Source organism: Carcharhinus amblyrhynchos, chromosome 17 (assembly GCF_965287045.1).
Source record: "Carcharhinus amblyrhynchos chromosome 17, sCarAmb.v2.hapA, whole genome shotgun sequence".
NCBI lineage: Eukaryota > Metazoa > Chordata > Chondrichthyes > Carcharhiniformes > Carcharhinidae > Carcharhinus > Carcharhinus amblyrhynchos.
Genome location: NC_137340.1, coordinates 35,038,580 through 35,059,958, shown reverse-complemented (window position 1 = coordinate 35,059,958; position 21,379 = coordinate 35,038,580). Strand labels below are relative to the sequence as shown.

Genomic DNA, 21,379 nt, shown 5'->3' with positions numbered 1-21,379 from the left:
GAAGTCAAGAAGCCCCATCATCCTCTGGCATTGGCACTAGTGGATGCTATGGAGTGAATGTCCTGCACCATAGAGTGAATGTCATGTGCCATGGAGTTCATGCCTTCCAATAGTGCAGAGCAGAGGTCATGCACCAGGGTTCCCACTGCGTCTGCAACTCTCATGTGTTGACTTGGTTGTTGGTTGACTTGTTGGGAGAAAGCGGGAAAGTGGAACTGATCCTCTTCAGATCAGCCATGATCTTATTGAATGGCGGGGCAGGCTCGAAGGGCTAGATGGCCTACCCCTGCTCCTATTTCTTATGTTCTTATGTTTCAGAGAATTGGCACTATCTCCTCAGACAGATGGCATTGGGACTCCTCCATTCGGCCTTGCAATCTGAGGAATGTCACTGGCATCCCTACCTCATGTTCCTGGCTTTGCCTTTTCTGTTCCAGACACTGATGCATGTCCAAATCCAGGGGCGCATCTTCTGACTAGGGCTTAGGAGATTGTGTGCATCAATTAGCCATACTTGTTTCTATGGGAAACCACATTTGAGGTACATTTTCTTGAGTGCCTTGCACTCTTCAGGTTAAGGTTGTAAACTTGAAAACATGGGCCAGAACTTTCCGACCATTGACGCCAATGGGATTCCTCGTCCTGCTGCAGGGAATGAGGATTTGGCTTGTCATCAAACTCTTCATCTTCACTGTAGCGAAGTAAGATTATACCCAAAGCCTCTCTTATTCATCTCGTTGCATGCCTAATTTATTTGGGGTAGTTTGAGGAGTTTGGGTTATGGCAATTACACATTTTTACAGTAATGCCCTTAATGGACAGGAAGCTGCCGTCCTTACCTGGTCTGGCCTACATGTGACTCCAGAACCACAGCAATGTGGTTGACTCTTAACTGCCCTCTGAAATAGCCCAGGAAGCCATTCAGTTTGAAGGCAAATTTGGGGTGTGCAACAAATGGTTAAAAGTTCCAGCAACACTCACATCCCATCAAAGCAAGTACCTACTTTCTGACCTCACACTGATCTTCCCAAGTTTGGGTGTAGTTCCATAGGTACACCCATGCCTTGGGGATGTGCAGCCTCCAGCTTTTAGTGTTTTACGTAGTCAGATTTGTATTTACATAATTCGAGCAGGATATTCAACCTCTTCATTATATATCCACATACCTTTTCAGTCTTCTCTTTCAATTCTTTGCAGAAGGTTCATAGAAGAAAGGAGCAGAATTAGGCCATTCAGCCCATCCAGTCCGCTCTGCCATTCGATTATGGCTGATATGCACCTCATCCTCAGCTATGGGCCATTGAGTTAATTCCATCTAAATCCCTGCTGTTGAACTGAGAGCTCGCTAAATAGGGTGAGGGGCCGATGTAGTGGGAGTTTGTATAATGGTCTTGAGAGGGGTAAAAGGGGAATGGGGGGGAAGGAGGGATTGGGAAATGAAGGAAGTAATCAAGCGAGGAGATGAAGAACTAGAAACGTGGCAAGAAGGAATGGATGCACACTTCCAGCTTTGTGATAGCTATACTTAAAAACAGAAATTGCTGGAAGTATTAGCAGGTCTTGCAGCATTCATGGAGAGAGAAAAGCAAAGTTAATACTTCAAATCTGTGACCTTTCATCAGGAATTCAGGTTTCCAGCAGCTGTAGCATTTTATTTTTGTATCAGAATTTCTTTCAGATTTCTAGTATCTGCCTTACTTGGTTTTTGAACAAAGAGTTCTTTGAGCAGTAAAACAAAAACATGTTTGACCCAAAGTTGTTCTGTGGTCAGCCTTTGGACCAGTGGCAGGAACAAATACTGGTGCAGCTGTGGAGTTACTGATTTAGGAATTGTGCGTCTGAAGGATTTATCTGCTCAGCGCTCTGTTCCCCATAGGACAGCAATATAGAAAGCCTGAGCGGAGCTGGCAGAGCGTGAATGCCACCTCCAGCACTTCATGGACTTCCCAAAGGGCACACCCGACCTCCCGTGAGGGCCTCAATGGCCTCCGTCCCCTCCAGGAGGGTGATGGCGCCCATTGATGGGGACTAGCTTTAATCCCCGTGCTGAGAACCTCCCCCAGGCAGGGGCTGGCTGCGGGTGGGAGGGGAGGGGGGGGGTGGGCAGTGGGAGTGGGGAGGGAGGGGTGGGATTGGTCACAGACATTCTCGAGTCTGGACAATACTGTCCCGGGCAGCTAATGATATTGAAATGTGAATTTCCATATGGTTATCAGCCTGTGGTGCGAATTCTGGCTCGAGACTGATTACATCAAAAAAAAAGGGCCAGGGAGATCTGCAAACAGCTGGATGATGGTCACAAGTCCCACTACAGGCAGCACTCAAGCAACGTAGTGGGCTGGGAGAATTGCTCCCATTAGTTTGATTCCAGTTTGCTCATTTGACTGCTGTAAGAGAAATGATTAAATGTAGTGAGAAGTCCTCAGCAGCAGACTCAGCATGGTGGTGGTGGGAGCTGTTGCTGTCATACCCAGCCCATCTGCTCCTTAATTCTCAAGTGACAAAGCACATCTCAGGAGGGAGACAGACTCTGTCAGCTACCCCAGTTGCAGGTGTGAGGGAATCCCACGTCCAAGTCCAAGGAGATGAATGACCACCTGTAATTTAAGTGACCCAGCAGTCGGCCATTTTCACAGACCTTGTCCATTGGGAATGCACTAAGAATGAATTGTGGACTAGCTCCTGGAAGAATCTAGTCATAAACTTCAAAGGAGATCTCAGGGCTCAGAAAGACCAAATGCACACATACAATCTCTTAAGGTGAGATAATGTATTGCATTTTATTTCAAATTTGTCTTGAATGTTCCTCTCTCTCCGCGTACACAAGGGCATAAGAAATAAGATTAGAATCATAGATCCTTACAGTGCAGAAAGAGGCCACTTGGCGCATCGAGTCTGCACCGACCACAATCCCACCCAGATCCTTCCCCCACATATTGACCCACTAATCCCTCTAACCTATGCATCTCAGACTCTAAGGGGCAATTTTTAGCATGGCCAATCAACCTAACCTGCACATCTTTGGACTGTGGGAGGAAACCAGAGCACCCGGAGGAAACCCACGCAGACATGAGGAGAGTGTGCAAACTCCACACAAACAGTGATCGAAGCTGGGAATCAAACCCAGGTTCCTGGAGCTGTGAAGCAGCAGTGCTAACCACTGTGCTACTGTGCCACCTCGTCCCCCCAAGCACCGCTCTGCCATTCAATAAATTTTAGTGATCTGACTGTGACATGAAATCTAATTTTCTGTCTAAAACTCAATCACCTCCTGCCCTTTGTCAATCAAAGATCTGTCTGACTCAGCCTTGAATATATTTAACAATGCAGCCTAATTGCTGTCTGGGGTAGAGAATTCAAGATGTAGAGATGCCGGCGTTAGACTGGGGTAAACCCTCTGAGAGAAGAAATTCCTCCTCACCTCCATCTTAAATGGAGTGCTCATTTTTAAAACTATGTCCACTAGTTCTAAAGTTAAAGTTAAAAGTTTATTTATTAGTCACAAGTAGGCTTACATTGACACTGCAATGAAGTTACTGTGAAAATCACCTAGCCACCACACTCTAGTTCCAGCTTCCCTCACAAGTAAAAAAACATTCTTTCGCCACCTACTCTGTCAAGCCCCCTCAGAATCTTCTATGTTTCACTGAAAGATTTTTTTTAAGTTTTAAAGTTTATTTGTTAGTGTCACAAGTAGGCTTACATTGACATTGCAATGAAGTTACTAAAAATTCTCTAGTCGCCACACTCAGGCACTTGTTTGGGTACACTGAGGGAGAATTTAGCATGGCCAATGTATCTAATCAGCATATCTTTTGGACTGGGGAGGAAACACACAGATATGGGGAGAACATGCAAACTCCACACAGACAGTGACCCAAGCTGGGAATTGGACCCAGGTCCCTGACACTGTGAGGCAGCAGTGCTAACCACTGTGCTACTGTGCCACTCCGATCAATAAGATCACCAGTCTTTTTCTCAAACTCCACTGATTATAGGCTCAACCTTTCCTCATTAGACAATGCTTTCATCCCAGGATTTGGCCTTGTGGAACTAATATAGAATAAGATAGAAATATATTAAAAGATAGGCATTCATGGTAGAGAACAATATTTGGTGATATTTATACTGGGACAGAAAGAGTGCATGTTTGGATGAAAGAGTTAGTTAAGTGGATAACATGGGTGCTAAACTGAACATTTTCTCTTTAAGAGATCAGCATATCCTTCTTAAGAGTTACAATGCCGTTTAGTGATATCATTTGGGTCACTGCGAATCATCGCATTGACCTTCCACTGCCTCTTTTATGGATGCTAATATTATGCACTATGCAGAAAAGATTGTATTGGAGAACCTGGCAGAACTGCATGAATAAAAGAACACCTTTTAATGATTTGGATAGCTGAAAGGATATTGTTCTCTTAACATCAAGGTGGAGTCAGCAACCTAATTCTTTCAGCTATTTATTTTCCATGGCTACTTTTGGACCTCCTCGTGAGTTGTGTGTAGGAAATCTTGGAGAGTTAATAATACTCCCTTGTATTTTGGAGCAGCAGTCTTTCCCAGATAGACAGGAGATAAAGCTTAGCTCATCTTCTGTTTTTAATGTCTGAGTACTATACAAGAAATGCTCGGGCATGGAAATAAGTGACTGTGATGATATCAAACACGAGTGATTAAACTATAACATTAGTGGTGAGTGTAATAAGCATAGTCAGAGGAATCAATTAATGATAGTATAAAGACCATGCTCAGGGAGATAAACCATTCAAAGCATTCAACAGCGGATAGGTCAGGGAATCTTGTTTGTGGAAAGTATCTTTGAAGTAAACAACATTAGCTGTTTATGTAAATAGATTGTTTTCAAAGGATTCTGGAAAAGAGACTTCAGGAGGTTTTACCTGTGATAGTAGATTTGATGTAGACCAAGATGTATGAAAGAGCATGGTTTTCAAGTTATTTGGAGAACTTGAAAAATACCAGAAATCTGAAGCTATCCATAGCGTGCAGTTAAATTCATCAACTATGCTGTGTTTCATGATGTCTGTTCCCCACAATTCCCAATCACGTGCATCTTGCTTAATTAAAGCATGCTAAGGAGGTTGGTTAACAGCTGCTAAGGGCTTCCATGTGCTACCTTCCATTTTAAGGAGGTCTGAAGTGGTTGTTTTATCCTTTCAATGCACCTTTGTTTTTAATGATTTATTTACGGGGGGGGGGGTGGATAAATAAAACATTGGGACCACCCACTGGGCACAACCATTGTATAATGCTCTGCATTGAGTTTGCGCTTTCTCTCTGGGTCTGCGTGGGTTTCTTCTGGGTGCTTCAGTTTCCTCCCACAGTCCAAAGATGTGCAGGTTAGGTTGGATTGGCCATGCTAAATTGCCCCTTAGTATCAGGGGGTGGGGGGGGGTTAGCAGGGTAAATACGTGGAGCTACAGGAATAAGGCCTAGGTGGAATTGTGGTCGGTGCAGACTCGATGGGCCAAACGGCCTCCTTCTGCACTGTAGGAATTCTATGATTCTATGCAGCATTACTCCTTATTGACCAGATTCACATTGGAGTGGAAGCACTTGAATTTATTTAAGCTCAGTAGTTAGGAGCGATATTAGTGATAACCTGCTTTTATGCAAGTGGACAATCCTTTCTGTTGCTGTCGCTATTCAGTGGAAAACTAACAGTAATGGCTGAGACAAATAACATCCATATTCAGTTGTGTTACAACAGTGTATTACAGCCTGAATTATATATGAGCACGTTACATTTTTTAAGGCAAACATGTGTTTTTAAAAGAAATACAAGCAAAGACACTGAGCCAAAGATTGCTGAGAACATAAAGTGACCACCTTTTGGAAAATTCCTATGTGGATTATACTTGACTGGTTAATCCTAGAACAAAAGAACAAAGAAAATTACAGCACAGGAACAGGCCCTTCAGCCCTCCAAGTTAGAGTTATGGACGAACTAAAGACTGAATCGTACAGTCTTTTCATTTTTATCTGAAACTTTTAACTTTCCATTCCTAACCAGAGTGTGATTGTGTGTATTGTTTGTTTCTTTAATTTTCTCAGGTTTCTCGTAACTGATAAATTTACTCTTTCCTTGACCCAAGAAAGTTCATTTAAATTGGTTCCTTCTAAAAGTAAATGCATTTGGTTTGGGAAATGGATCCATAGGAGTCCTGTTCTGGGAGTTAACAGACCAGAGGATGTCATCCAGAGACCGGCTGCAACAATTGGAAGGAGGCATCACTGAATGCAAGTATCATTATAGCAGATGGCACAGCTTGGTTACCCTGAGTTGACATGGAAACTGTAGAGGCAATTATTTTAGGCCATTGCCAGCTGGATGTGCCAGGCACAGTTGGGGCATTCTGGTTCTGGTGCCAGCTGATTTCCTTAACCTTGACTTTACATTTATACAACTTCAACCATTAAATGTTGGATCGGGGCACTTTCATTAAATATTAAATAATATAAATGAACTTGCCAATAATGCTGCTGCCTCTCAAGTATCTCCCCTCCCAATAATGCATACTTATATCAAGTGGGCAAGCTCCACATTCCTGCATGGTTAATTCACACTGGTGGGACCATTCTCACAGTTCACAAATTGTAGTTTAGTAACCTCTCACATACATTATTTTAAATTTGAAAAATGTTCTGGGCGATTCTCCCAAAAAGATTCAAAGTGCCAAATTTGCATGAAAACTCCCGCTGATTTTTTTAGTGTGATTTTCAGAACGAATCTCCCACAATCTGAACACTACAGAATGCCCGAGCAAGATTCACTCTGAAAATCAGTGCTCTGAAAAGTCAGGTGAAGTCAGATTAAGTCTTGACTAAGGAGCAGCACTCTAAAAGCTTGTGATTTCAAATAAATCTGTTGGGCTATAATCTGATGTTGTTTGAGCTCCCATGTTTAATCAAGGATAGTATTAAAACTGAAAGAAATAATATATACACGACAAAAATTGGTGGTAAGCAGAGTATGGGAAAATTTTAAAAACCAACAGGTGACCAGAACAAAGAGGGAGAAGATAAGCTGTGAAAAGTAAACTAGCAAGTAATATAAACAGTGACAGTAAGAGATTATTTAAATATGTGAAAAAGAAGAGAGAGACCAATATGATCATAGGTCCCTTAGAAAATGAGACTGGGGAAATAATGAGGAACCAGGAAATGGCAGAGGATTAAATAAATACTTTGTCTCAGATTCCATGATAGAAGACAGCATTCCAAAGTAAACTAAATAATCAAGGGCAAAAGGGATTTGCCTGACGGATTGCACCCTAGGATATTAAAGGAAGTAGTTACAGAGATCATGGATGAAGTAATAATAATCTTCCAAGAATCCTTACATTCTGAAAAAGTTCCAGAGGATTTGAAAACTGCCAATGTAACACCCTTATTCAAAAACAGAGCAAGACAAAATAATAACTAACTATAGGCCAGTTATCGTAACATCATCATTGGGAAAATATTAGAGCCCATTACAAAGGATATAATAGCAGAGCATTTAGAGATACATAATACAATGAAGCAGAGTCAGTGTGGCTTCATGAAGGGGAAGTCATGCTTGACAAATTTATTAGGATTCTTTGAGGTGATAATGAGCAGGATTATCACCTCAAAGATAATCCTGAAAAGGGGAAACCAGTAGATATAATATACTTGAATTTCCAAAAAGCATTTGATAAAGCACTGCACAAAAGGCTACTTAATAAGAGCACATGGTTTTAGAGGTAGTGTATCAGCATGGATAGAGGATTGACTAACTAATAGAAGCCAGAGAGTTGGGATAACAGGGACATTTTCAGGATGGTAACCTGTAACTGATGCAGTGCCACAGGATCTGTGATAGAGCCACAATTATTTACAATATATATTCATGAGGGAAGTGAGTGTACTATTGATAAGTTTGTGTATGACTCAAAAATAATTAGAAAGACTAGTGCTGAGGATGACACAAAGATATAGGGGGATATAGACATGTTGGGTGAACGGACAATTTGGCAGATGGAATATAATGCAGGAAAATGTGAAGTTATGCACTGTGGTAGCAAGAGTAAAGGAGTAAAATATTACTTAAATAGAGAAAGGCTGCAGAAAACTGCAGCACAATAGGATTTGAGGGTCCTGTGCATAAATCACAAAAAGCTAGCAGGCAAGTTCAGCGGGTCACAGGGAAGGCAAATGGAATGTTGGCCTTTAACTCAAAGCGAGCATAAAAAATAGTTTCAGCAAGACTTCCCTATACAGGGAACTAGTTAGACCACACCTGGAATACTGTGAACAGCTTTGGTCCCCTTACTTAAGGAAAGATGTATTGACAGAGGAGGTAGTCCTGAGAAGGTTCACTAGGTTGATTCTGGGTATGGGGGGAGATTTTGAGTAGGTTGGGCCTGTACTTATTGGAGTTTAGGAGAATGAGAGGTGACCATTTTGAGACAACTAGGATTCTCAGGGGGCTTGATAGGGTAAACGCTGAGAATTTTTTTCTCATCTAAGAGAATCTAGGATCAGAGGGAATAATCTCAGAGTAAGGGGTCACCTATTTATATCAATGAGGAGGAATTTCTTCTCTCAGAGGGTAGAGTATCTGTGGAATTCTTTACTGCGAAGGGCTGTAGAAGTTTGGTCATTAAGTACGTTCAAAGCTGAGATAGATTTTTAATCAGTAAGGGAATTGAGGATTATGTGGATATATTGGGGTGAAGGATTATCAGGCGGCAGAGCAGACTTAATGGGCTGAATGGCCTACTCCTGATCCTACTACTAATGGTCTTAGAAGTAGGAGAAGGAATGTTTGCTGTGCCGCTCAATAATATCATGGCTGAATTTCTATCACAACTTCATTTTCCTGCCGTGGCCCCATGTTCCTTGAAATCTTGATGTCTAAAAATTTATCAGTCTCATTCCTGAATATACTCAAAAGACTAAACATCAACAGCTCTCTGTGATAACATTTCTCCTCATCTCAGATCTCAATGGCTGACTGTATGTCCCGAGACCATGATGGCTAATTCTAAACTTTCTAGTCAGGGGAAGCAGGCTCTCAGCATCTGCCCAGACAAGTAAGTGCTGTAAGAGTTTAAAACATTTCAGTGAGATTATCTCTCATTTTCCTAAACCTCAGAGAAATAGGTCCATTTGACTCCGTCTTGCCTTGTATAAAACCCATTTCATTCCAGGAATTCCTGTATCAGTTGGATCACTTCGATCGGAGTTGAGGAGGAACTTCTTCACTCAAAGGGTGGTGAATCTCTGGAATTCTCTGCCCGTTGAAGTGGTGGAGGCTACCTCGCTAAATATATTTAAGTCACGGGTAGATAGGTTTTTGACAGACAAGGGAATTAAAGGTTATGGGGAGAAAGCGGGAAAGTGGAACTGAGCCACTTCAGATCAGCCATGATCTTATTGAATGGCGGGGCAGGCTCGAAGGGCTAGATGGCCTACTCCTGCTCTTATGTTCTTATCCATGGACCTTCCTGTGTCACCCAGTCCGATCAGTACAAAGCCTGGGGTTGGAGAGTGGTGCTGCACACCAGTATCTATTTAGACACCTGCCTGTGGGACCCATGCAGCCACAGCAGCAAGAGTGCACAGTTCAACTGGGGGATGGGATGTGAGCTGAGCCTGGAGGTGGGGAGGGGGCTTGATGAAGTGGGGTCAATGTGGAAGGAGGGCTGTGACAGAAGGAGTGGGACTGGTGCAGGAGGGGAGAAAGGCGAGGGCTCACAAAAAACAGTGGGGAAAAGGAGATGGATGAAGAGGAGTAACAATGAAAGGCAGAGGGAAAACCAAGAGGAAAGAAGCTGGATTCCAACAAGGCTGCATGAGAGGTTCACAATCAAGCGCTATCTAGGTGTTCCAGGATTGAGTGTAGGGCCAGGGAAATGACACCTATTGTGGTGGACCTGTTACGGCAGTAGGCGAACTGAAGTGGATCCAGGCAATCTGGAATTGATTCATGCTACAACTAACCTTTCAAAGCACTTTGTAATGATCATTAGTGGGTCAACAGGATATCACGTTGTTTACTGAAAGGGAATATACAAAGACTCCAATTGCAATGGGTAGAGGTTCAAATGGGTGCCTTGGGGGAGGGTGGTTGAACCTTCTTCAGGCCGCTAGCTTTTTCTCTCTGGGTTGCTGACATCCTGCACTGTCTAGTGAGGACAAATAAGCTGGAGAGAGCGATACGAGCACACTGGACTGATGCTTAATATATGACACTGGGACCTTCGTATCTGCCAGCTGACAGCAGGCAGACAAAGCAGCTGCTGGCCCTCTGGGTGATCCAAAGGGGAACTCGTCCGTGTATGATTAATGTGGTTCCAAGTGTAAAATCTGGCATGGAATCCTGCCATTCCAGCCAGTGGAAAAGGCCCCACCCCAGCTGCCCACCACCACACTCTGAAAATGGGAGATTTCTGCCCTCGGTTAATCCCCCCAAAGGTGGATATTCTTAGCCAGCTACATTTACCAACATCATATCTAAGCCAGCATATAATGTCATTCCCAACTGAGCTTTGTGCGACTCATTAATGATATGGAACTGCCAACATTCCAACAGCTGTAGTCACAAAACCACAACGCCGCACATTATCAAAATGATGGGAGGAGCCTCTAACCTCAGTGCTAAATTCCATTGGAAGGAGCAGCATGAAGGCAATCAGACTATACTTCCCCTGCTGCCGCTGGCCATTTGTGGGGAATACCAGATTGAAGAGTCATACTAAACCCGCCAGAGTTTAATGCCTAGTTTGCATTACAGATACCACACTGCTAACATTGCCCAATAGTTTCCCCGGTTTGGACAGGCAAAGCAGACGGGGAGCTACTGGCTGAATTCAATTTTCCATCTGGTCTGTCAGTAGTCACCATCATCACAATACAGAAGCTTTTCAAACTCATGTTCCAAATAACCTCCAGCTCCCAAGTGACCATTTTAAAGCAGAACGAGGGAGTCATCACTTTGTGCCTTGGCCAACATTCATCTCTTTCACTAACATCACTAAAACGGGAGATCCGATCGTTATGTTTGTGGGACCTTGTTGAGCCCAAGTTGACCATTGCATTTCCTGCACTGGAACAGCAACTGCACTACACCACAGGACATCCTGAAACTGCAATAAAACACTAGACAAATGCACGCCTGATTTACTTTCTTTTCCATCGTTCCATGTGATTTTCTTCCTCCATACATCAAGCAATCACCAAATCTGCGAAGGTGAAATCTGTGTTTAAAAAAAAAGCAGAATAAAAAAGGTCAAAATTCTGGCACTACCTTCCTAACAGCATTGTGGGTGTACCTACACCCTTAGGGACTGCAGCGGTTCAAGAAAGCCGCTCATCACCACCTTCTTAAGGGCAACTAGGGAGATGCAATAAATGCTTGTCTAGCCAGCGATGTCCAGGTCCCATAAATGAATGAAAAACTTGTGGTGTTGAGAAAAGAGCAAACTGCACTCATTTTTCCTGCATTTATTGGGTTCATGTCTCATTGGAAAAACAATCATATTGATATTTAAATTAAACTGACCCATCATGTGAATTGCCAAATATTTCGTTGCTTCCCTGTCTGAAGCGTTGAGCCACGTGTAATGCTCTTGCAGTCTACAAGTTTATGTCCTATCTGTACACAAAGTGGCTTTCTGTTTGAGGTAATGAATAGGAGAAGTTTCATAGAATCATAGAAACCCAACAGTACAGAACAAGGCCATTTGGTCCATCAAGTTTGCACCAATCACAATCCCAACCAGGCCCTATGCTCATATCCCTACATATTTACCCAATAATCCCTCTAACTTACACAGCTCAGGACACTAAGGGCAATTTTTAGCATGGCCAACCAACCGATTGTGTACATCTTTGGACTGTGGGAGGAAACAGGAGCACCCGGAGGAAACCCACACAGACACGAGAATGTGCAAACTCCACACAGACAGTGACCCAAGCCGGGAATCAAATCCAGGTCCCGGGAGTTGTGAAGTAGCAGTGCTAACCACTGTACTACCTTGCCACCATTTTACTGACATTCAATATTCAACCGTGCTGGATAGCTTCTGCACATCATGGATCTGAAAGTTCTGGGATGGGACTGAGCACAAGTTGAGCAGAGAGTCTATTGAGGGGAAGGAACCTGACATGGAATTTGTTTAAACTTCACTTGTCCTTCAACAATAATCCTGATGTGGCTTGGGAGAAAATGACTAGAGAAATGGAGGTTATTTTCCTTAGACCAGACGTTTAAGATGAGATTCAAAAGTGGTCTTCAAGATCTTAAAGGTTTTTGATACTGGGTCAGTAACCACAGCACATAGATTTAAAGTAATTGGAAAAAAGCAGAGGAAAATACAACACAGTGAGTTGCGATCAGTGGTGAATGTAGATTCAATAATAACTCTTTTTGTAAAATAAAATGGATATATGCTTAAAAAGGAAAAGAAAATGTGTATCTCTACAGAGAAAATACAGGGGAGTAGACTCATTGGATAGCTTGGTCAAAGAGTCAGCAGAGGCGCAATGGACTAAATGGCCTCCTTTTGTGCTGTATCATTTTCTGTAGACTTCCCCCTTTGAAAAGTCTGGGCAGTCATTTTAAATGGTAAACTGCTCCTTAGTGTCACAAGATGTCCAGTTTAGATAGATTAGCCATGGTAAAATGTGTGGGGTTACAGGGATAGGGCAGGAAAGAGGGCTTGGGTAAGATACTCTGGCAGGTTATGGGCTGAATGGCCTCTCCAGCACTGCAGGGATCCTATGATTCTACAAGCAAATTATTCCGGAAGCTGGAATCTGAAACAAAAACAGAAAATGCTGGAAACTTCCAGCAGGTCTGACAGCATCTGTGGAGAGAGGACAGAACCAATGTTTCGAGTCTGGATGGCTCTTCGTTACTTTACAGGCAGCGGTCAGAAATCTAACCTGTTGCAATATCTGATGGCCACATGGTACTTTTGCTTTTTGTATTTGTAAATGAAATCCTAAAAAAGTGATTACAATTTACATACTGGCTTATAATTAAAAAGGCCATTTCTGCTGGCCTATAATTAAAAATGGCCTATAAATAATGATACAAGGTAAATACTGATAAATGCAAATCAAACATAGCTTCAAATTCAGTGGATGGCCAATACGTCTACTTAATCTAACAATACAGGCTACCTCTGGTGGAGGAGAAAGAAATTATTGGTGCCAGAACCACCAGTGAAGTCGAAAGTACACAGCCATTATTTAAGTTTTTATAATATCTCCATTCTCTCAGTAATGACATGGAACACTGGAGGAAAATAGGTTCCCCTAATGAGATTTCCAAGCAAGATTATGGCTGAGCATTAACAGCTGTATACTCAGATTGTGGCAATCAGCTACAACAGCAACACTCATAGCTTTGATCTAGCAGATTGAAATTACTCATTGAATCTAAAGTGGTCAGGTCAAGTGAACAAACTTAAAGTCATGATTACAGGCTGAGCATTAAATATGTACTGCTCAGAGATCTAGCTCTGTCATTCATGGGTATCGGTTGCCAGTAACCAGATAAATCATTTATTTCCTATCATATGTTTCCTAGCTATTAATACTTATACACATCCTTAACAATTAGTTCAAAACTCTTCACACAATGGTTGCTTTTTTTTTAAAAAGTAAATGGACTGTTGCATTGTAAGCAAATAATCTGAACATTCTGTATTAGGTACTTCCAACATGAGACAACAGAGGAGTTGCCGCTTTTTGTATTTGCCAAGGAGGCAAATGCTACATAGAACACCAATCTGTATATGCATTCCTTGTCTAATAGGAAACTACCCGTTCAGAGAATTTTTGTTAAAATGGTCCAAATTCCATTTGATGAGAAGTTCAGGAAAATCCATTGAGAAATGTTCAAAGTCAATGAAAAGTACGCCAAGAAAAATATCTCGACTGTTTCCTACAAGTCACGCAATCAACCCAAAGTACAAGAATTTGACAAATTACGTTTTAAAAATACATCAACTTTGGTAACATAAATAGTGTAGGATATACTGCATTATTTGCTTATTGTAGAGAACGAATCGCAATGTATCGTGCCAGGAAGAAAGGAACTGAGGAAAAAAAATTGCTTTTGCTAAAAACTGGCGCACATTAGTAAGATATATGAAGTATTTTTTTAAAAAACAGACCCTGGCCCAAAAGTTGATCAGTAAACATAAACCAAGTATATTTGATTAACAGTTTCTTTTTAAGTTTAAAATTCATCATGATGCAAACTGTACTGAAATCCACACTGCTGAGGTTGTAAAAACAAGCTTTGTAAAGGTTACCTTAACGAGGAGTCATAACAAATGAGTGACAAATCCATAATCCATACTTTGCATTTTGCAATTTTACAGTGAAGCCACTTATAAACTGTGTTGTAAACTGATCCAGACAATATCAGAGCAGATAGTTCATTACCGTCTTTATCCTCCAGAGTATGAACCACAAGAAGATGATCAAATAAAGAGATAGCTAATGGATTTTCTGAAATCTGCAGCTTACTTCAGCTCAATTCTAAATCTCCACTCGAAAGTCTGACCTAAAGAGCAACTTAAAAACCTTACAAATCAAAACTTCCCTGAAATGTAAACTGAGATGTGCTTTATTTCTTCTTAAAGTAAAGTTCTTTAGTCAACATGGAGACAATGCAGGGGATCTGCTTCTTCTCACTGAATCGGGGATCTTCCGACCAAGATTCAAAGTTCATGGCCACCATGTAGTTGACTCTGGTTAGGATCTGCATTATCTCAAATTCTTTACCATATTCTTTGAAGGCATTGCATAGGGCCTGTGCAAACCAGGAACCCTTGCCTGGATTCCTCCACGAGTAGTAGCCTGCAATGATAGACATCGCATTTTATAGTTCTCAAACATGCGCTGAACAAGGACTCAATTGTTCAAACAATCAGTTACTTAGTATTATAGAACTTCAGTCTAGCTAAACAAAGAGAGATGTTGTCAAAGCTTTTTGACTTGTACCCATCAGGACAAATTCGCAAGAATACCAAATCTCATAGGGAACACAATTTATACTGCATGAGAATAGGGCCCTGATTGATTGGCAGGTGGACTCAGATTGGTAGAAGAATTGCCATGGAGAATGCACCAGAGAACAGTTAACTGTCAAGGTTTGGTTTAAATTCAAATCAAGCAAATCGCCTCGCATTGTTCTGAATGGCTTTACCATGTGGAGTGAGCCAAGTAACAACAGTCCCCAAAGCATTTCTTGAGCTTAAAAAGGAACAATGAGTGTGGCCTGTTCTTTTTGTTTGTGTGTGAACATATGTAGCTTCTGGCATGCACAAATGAGCCATTCTGTGAGCCCAACTAATTAAATTGGTTGTTAGCAGCATAGTCAGGATTGTTTAATAAGCACTGTCCAATTGCAGGGTCACATCTTAAATTGAACACTAGGTTTTGGAAGCAAGGTCTGGTTGAGTACAATCATTACTTTGAATGTTGTGAACAGTCAAAGGGCCATGCTGTTTGAAATGATCCACATGGTCTACATACCTGGCATCCAACGGGCCAGAAATTCATAGACCACATTACTCATTTGTGTGAGAGGCAGAATGTTTGCTTGGCTTGAAAGCAGCATCCTGTTGGTGGAGAAGACCACTCATGTAGCTACTGCATGGTAGCAGTGTGAAACAGCCATATTTTAATCTGTAGCTGCATGTATGAATTACCTCACACAGCTTAAGGAACTCTATTCTGTGCTCAAACTCACCTCCAAAATGGAGCTCTAAATTCAGCTCCCTTTGTTCAATATACTGATTGAGATATCTGCTATTGGGTTCTCTACTATCTATCCTATCTTCATTGGTCAATATACACACTGGGAACCTAAGTTTCCACGCACTAAGATTGGCCTCATCGGCAACCTTGTAAATAGGGCCACCAGCCATATGCTTACTGTGCTCGCCGTGTATTGCACAAACTCATGAGTGAGCCTAAAACCATCACTTTCAGATAAATAAAGTATCCAGTCCATAGTCTACCCTAGATTAAGATGTTTCAAAAATCAGGGGAAGCCAGCCGTTTCACATGTGTTGCTACTGTATAGAAGGAAAGTAGCAATTTTCCACCACAAGATCCTATGGAGACCATCATTATTTGGTTCATTCTGCATGGTGAAGCCGTTCTGGCCAATGAGAGGTGATTTGCCTGATTTGAATTTAAACCAAAGCTGTGCATTCTCCATGGCCATTCCTCTACCAACCTTAGTCCACCTGCCGATTAATCAAAAAAAGACATTGTCTATCTCATCAATAAGTAATGTGGTATTGTGAATCAGAGTGCCAGTGTGATGCTAGATATGTAGGCGAAATTCCCAATGACACAGGATCCCTACATTGAAGGAAGAGGCCATTCGGCCCATCGAGTCTGTACCGACCACAATGCCACGCAGGCCCTATTCCCAAAGCTCCACTTATTTAACTGCTAATCCCCTGACACTAAGGGGCAATTTAGCATGGCCAATCAATCTAACCCACACATCTCTGGATGGTGGGAGGAAACCCACACAGAGACGGGGAGAATGTGCAAACTCCACACAGACAGTGACCTGAGGCTGGAATTGAACCTGAGGCCCTGGCGCTGTGAGGTAGCAGAGGCAACCCAGATGACAGGTGGATGCTGTCAAACAGCACATTACTTTGGCTGTTTCTAACAGGTAAAATACTGACCGTGCCCAACGAGCCATACTTTCAAAACTCAAAACAAAGGCCAGGATTTTTCAGATGTTGCAGTTTCCACATCACCACCGGTACTAGCTTCCCTGCAAGCAGTTAAGGCTCCAATGAGCATTAATTGACCGAAGGTGGGACTTCCACCCTTCAGATCAGGTCAAAATATACTGTGAAGAATTGCGAGGAAAAACGTTACCGTTATTTTTGAAAGATTCCAATATAATTTACTCTAAGCATGAAACTAGTATGCATTGGCGGCTATTATCTTTACATTACCTGGTACAGTGGAGTAAGCGTATAAGAAGTCAGCTTCTACTGGGATTTTGTGTCGAGGATTTGCATCTGTTTCTACATCACCAGTAGGACCCGAATCGGTCTGTATTCCTTGATCAAATTCTGAACCTCTACAAGCCTGAGACAAGCCAGAATAAGAGTACTTAGAAATATGAAGTGCAATTGAACAAGATAGGAGTATTGGAATACATACACTTAAGGCTGGAGTTACCAATTGATTGCATTCATAGAATCGTACAGTGCAGAAGAGGCCCTTTGGCCCATCAAATCTGCACTGACAAAATTACCTTTTGGAAATGTTAACTGTTTCTCTCTCCACAAGTGCCAGATCTGCTGAGTACTTGGAACATTTTCTGTTTTTATTTCAGCATTTGCAGTATTTTGCTTTTGACACCAATAAGTATATCTTGAAAGGCTTTTAACAAAAAATATCCAGGGGCTGACCTTTTTCCCAATTGTTTTCACACCCAGACAAGTAGGGAGATGGTGCCATAGTGATATTGTCACCGGTCTAGTAATCCAGAGACTCATGGCAATGCTCTGGGGACCTGGGTTCCAATCCCACTTATGATGGAATTTCAAATCAATAAAAATCTAGAATTAAAAGTCTAATGGCCATGAAACCATTGTTGATATAACAGAAATCCATCAGGTTCATTAATGTCCTTTAGAGAAGATCTGCCATTGTTACCTGGTCTGGCCTGTGACTCCAAGCCCATACTTGTGGTTGACTCTGCAATGGCCTAGGAAAATTAGGGATAGATAAATTCTGACCTTGCCAGTCCACATTCCACAAAATAATTTTTAAAAATATTTTTTAACTAAAGTTTTGGAAAAGTTGAAAACAAACAGGTTTCAAAAGGGACAATAGTTTGGCGTCAGTTTGTTATCATTGGATGCAAATGGTGCACTTAATATTCTGCATTCACTGTACTCTTATTGGTACATTTGAAAGGAATGTAGCTGTTTTAACTGCCCTCCCACAGAAATAATCAGCAAACCACCTTCACAAATCCCGTTCTCCCAACTCACTCAGCAAAACCTTCTTCATAACTCCCTCCTCCCACCCCTTCAGCAACGCTTTCTTCCGACTCTCTCAACAACCCTTCCTCCCAATTACCTCAGTAACCCCTCTTCAGGGGTGGCATGATGGCATCGTGGTTAACATTGCTGCCTCAGTGCACAGCGCCCGGGTTCATTTCCGGCCTTGGATGACTGTCTGTGTGAGGTTTGCAAATTCTCCCTGTGTCTGCATGGGTTTCCTACGAGTGCCCTGGTTTCCTCCCACAGTAAAAAGTCTGACAACACCAGGTTTAAATCCAACCGATTTATTTGATAACAAACTCACTAGCTTTTGAGGTTACCCCCTTCGTCAGGTGAATGGAGAGTTCTGGCCTCAGGCAGAGCATATAAAGCACAGACAGTTTACAGATTACTGATTAGAATGCGAATCTTTACACCTAACCTGCTGTTCAAGTCTTAAAGTGGCTAACAATGTGAGTTAACGCCAACATATCCACATCATTCCTCCCACAGTCCAAAGATGTGCGAGTTAGGTTGATTGGCCATGATAAATTGACCATAGCAGGGTAAATATGTAGGATTAGAAATAGGCCCGGGTGTGATTGTGGTCGGTGCAGACTTGATGGGCCGAATGGCCTCCATGATTCAACTCCCCTACTCCCATTCACTTCTGTGTCTTTCTGAGACAGCTCCATCAAGGTGATGGCCACAGCCAGCCGGGGCGTGTCTACCCAATAGTCCACTGCCATTGTCGCTTAGATGTGTTTTGGCCAACAGCTGCTGCTCTTGCACCCTGTGGTGCTCAGGCTAAGGTGGCACTATTCACCTTCTCACTGCTCCTCCAATGCTTATCTTCTATGCTTGCTGCAAATGAAGAACTGCAGCTCACTAGTGCGAGTTGTAGGAAGCGAGTGAGGGCTCATGAGCCTGGGCACCAGAGAGAATTACAAACCTGAACTACAGAGAAGGGGAAGGAACAGATTGGAAAAAATTCTCATCCTTGAATATCCACTATACAACAATGAAGGATACTTCTGCACTTGCAGAATACTCATTCATTAAAGTAGTGAATGTGCAGGGTTAGAGGAAATTGAGGAGGTCTGAGAATACACCCTTCTGCTTCATTCCAATGTGAACACTGAGTCCTGCATCTACTACAGGCCCAGGGCCAATGATAGAAACGGGAACTCCTGAGATATCCTGGAAGGGGCTGTACGGTGCACGGTGGTTAGCACTGCCGCCTTGCAGCGCCAGGGTTCAATTCCCAGCTAGGGTCAGTGTCTGTGTGGAGTTTGCACATTCTCCCCGTGTCTGCGTGGGTTTCCTTGGGGTGCTTCGGTTTCCTCCCACATTCTGAACCATGCTCTGATTAGATGCATTGACCCAAACAGGTGCTGGATTGTGGCGACTAGGGGAATTTCACAGTAATTTCATTGCAGTGTTAACATAAGCCTTACTTGTGACTAATAAATAAAAACGTTTAAACTCTTTCTGTATATTCTTTTGGGAAATATGACTCAGGTACTGGAGGCAAAAAAAAACTACCCCTTTTTGAAAAAAACGCCCCACTTTCTTCTAGGCAGAGTGCAAGATTCCTCAAGTTGATTCCTGAAAATTTTCTGAGCACACTCATTATCAAAGCAAAATCCAGAATGATCGTGTTACCTGAATGAAAAAGAGTTTTGGTTTCCCCACCAGCGTCTTGCACATATCCCCTCGAAAGAGAGAAGTGAGTCGCTTTATCGGCATTGCTCCGTCTGTGCCATAGATCATGCCTTCGTCACCATGGCTTAAGAGGATGCACGCAAAACACGCATTGTTTGTGTGATTTTCCTGAGAAACTAAAAATGTGACAATATTTAAATACAAAACTATGGTATTTCTTAGATTTGAAGATCTTCCTGCGTGATCATTCACATTGATTGTATAGAATTAGAGCTGAATTACTCAAAATTAGACCAATAAAACTACTTGCTTATCAGGGCCCTCCCCAGCACCAGACATTTCAAAAGAGATGCAATTGTTATGGTACCCAATTGCCCTTCCCCTTACTGCAGTCGTCTATTTATAGTAATTTTCTTTTTTTTTACACAGAGTGTGGTGGGTGCCTGAAACTGGCGGGGGGTGGGGAGGGGTGTGTGTGTGTGTGTGTGTGTGTGTGTGTGTGTGTGTGTGTGTGTGTGTTAGGTAGGTAGGTACAGGAAGCAGATACGGTAGTGACTTTTAAGGGGTCTCTTGACAAATACATGAATACACTGGGAACGGAAGAGTCATGGGTTTTACTTCAGGCGGGCAGCTTTGTCGGTGTAGGCTTGGAAGGCTGAAAGGCCTGTTCGTAATTTTATTTTTCTTTGACAAGGACAGGACAACTGCTATATCCCTTAGAAGGCCATCATACCAGACATTTGCAGACAATGACAGCACCGTAACCAAATACACACTTCTTTTAAGCTGAAGGAATACTACGTATTTAAGCTAAGGGAATATGAGTAATCTTTGTGTGTCACTTTATGCCCTGGTCTTTTGGTTAAAAATGCATTTATTGATGCTATGCACGTGATTTTGTTATAATGCCTGCCATCCACTTTTTCACTGGCTCAAAACTAAATTGTTATTACACAACTTTTTTCAATAATTGTAATGTGTTAAATGCATGTAGTTAGAACAAAGAAAAGTACAGCACACAGGAATAGCCCCTTTGGCCCTCCAAGCCTGTGCCAATCATGATGCCCCAAGTAAACTAAAGAAAAAAACCGCCTGTCTTTACTTGATTCATATCCCTCTATTTACATACCCATCCAGTTGCCTCTTAAATGTCATCAGTGTCCTGCTTCCAACATTTCCTCTGGTAGTGCGTTCCAGGCACCCACCACTCTATGCCTGAAAAACTCTCCCCCCGCCCGCAGCACCCTCTCAAACTTTCTCCCTCTCACCTTGAGCCTGTACCCCCTTGTAATTCCACCCTAAGAAAAAGCCTCTGACTATCCACTTCGTCTATGTCTCGCACAATTTTGTACACCTCTATCAGCTCTCCCCACAGCCTCCATCTTCGTGGAAAACAATCCTAGTTTATTCAACCTCTCCTCATAGTCAACACCCTCAAGACCAGGCAACATCCTGGTGAACCTTCTTTGCACCCTCTCCAAAACTTTAATGTCCTTCTGGTAGCGTGGCAACCAGAACTGCAAGCAATACTCCACAAATGCAGCCTGACCAAAGGTTTTATATAGTTAGTTCAACTTCAACATTCCTTCATTTCTGTAAAACTCTCCAGCTGATGACCATTTTCTTTCTCCTTTCCTTGCCCTTCTCAGCTGGATGACCTGATTCATGCTGGCTGT

General features: G+C 42.4%; 1 protein-coding gene across 1 annotated transcript in view; it reads right to left on the bottom strand.

The window, feature by feature from the left end:
* Window positions 1-14,187: 14,187 nt before the first annotated feature.
* The window catches only part of casp7 (caspase 7, apoptosis-related cysteine peptidase), a 41,481-nt gene continuing 34,289 nt past the window's right edge, over window positions 14,188-21,379 (bottom strand). Inside the window, exons 5-7 of the mRNA XM_080205800.1 lie at window positions 19,704-19,879; window positions 16,998-17,133; window positions 14,188-14,865 (exon numbers count right to left, since the gene is read on the bottom strand). Coding sequence (XP_080061926.1) covers window positions 14,633-14,865; window positions 16,998-17,133; window positions 19,704-19,879 — 545 coding nt within the window. The 3' untranslated portion in view covers window positions 14,188-14,632. The remainder of the gene's footprint in view (window positions 14,866-16,997; window positions 17,134-19,703; window positions 19,880-21,379) is intronic.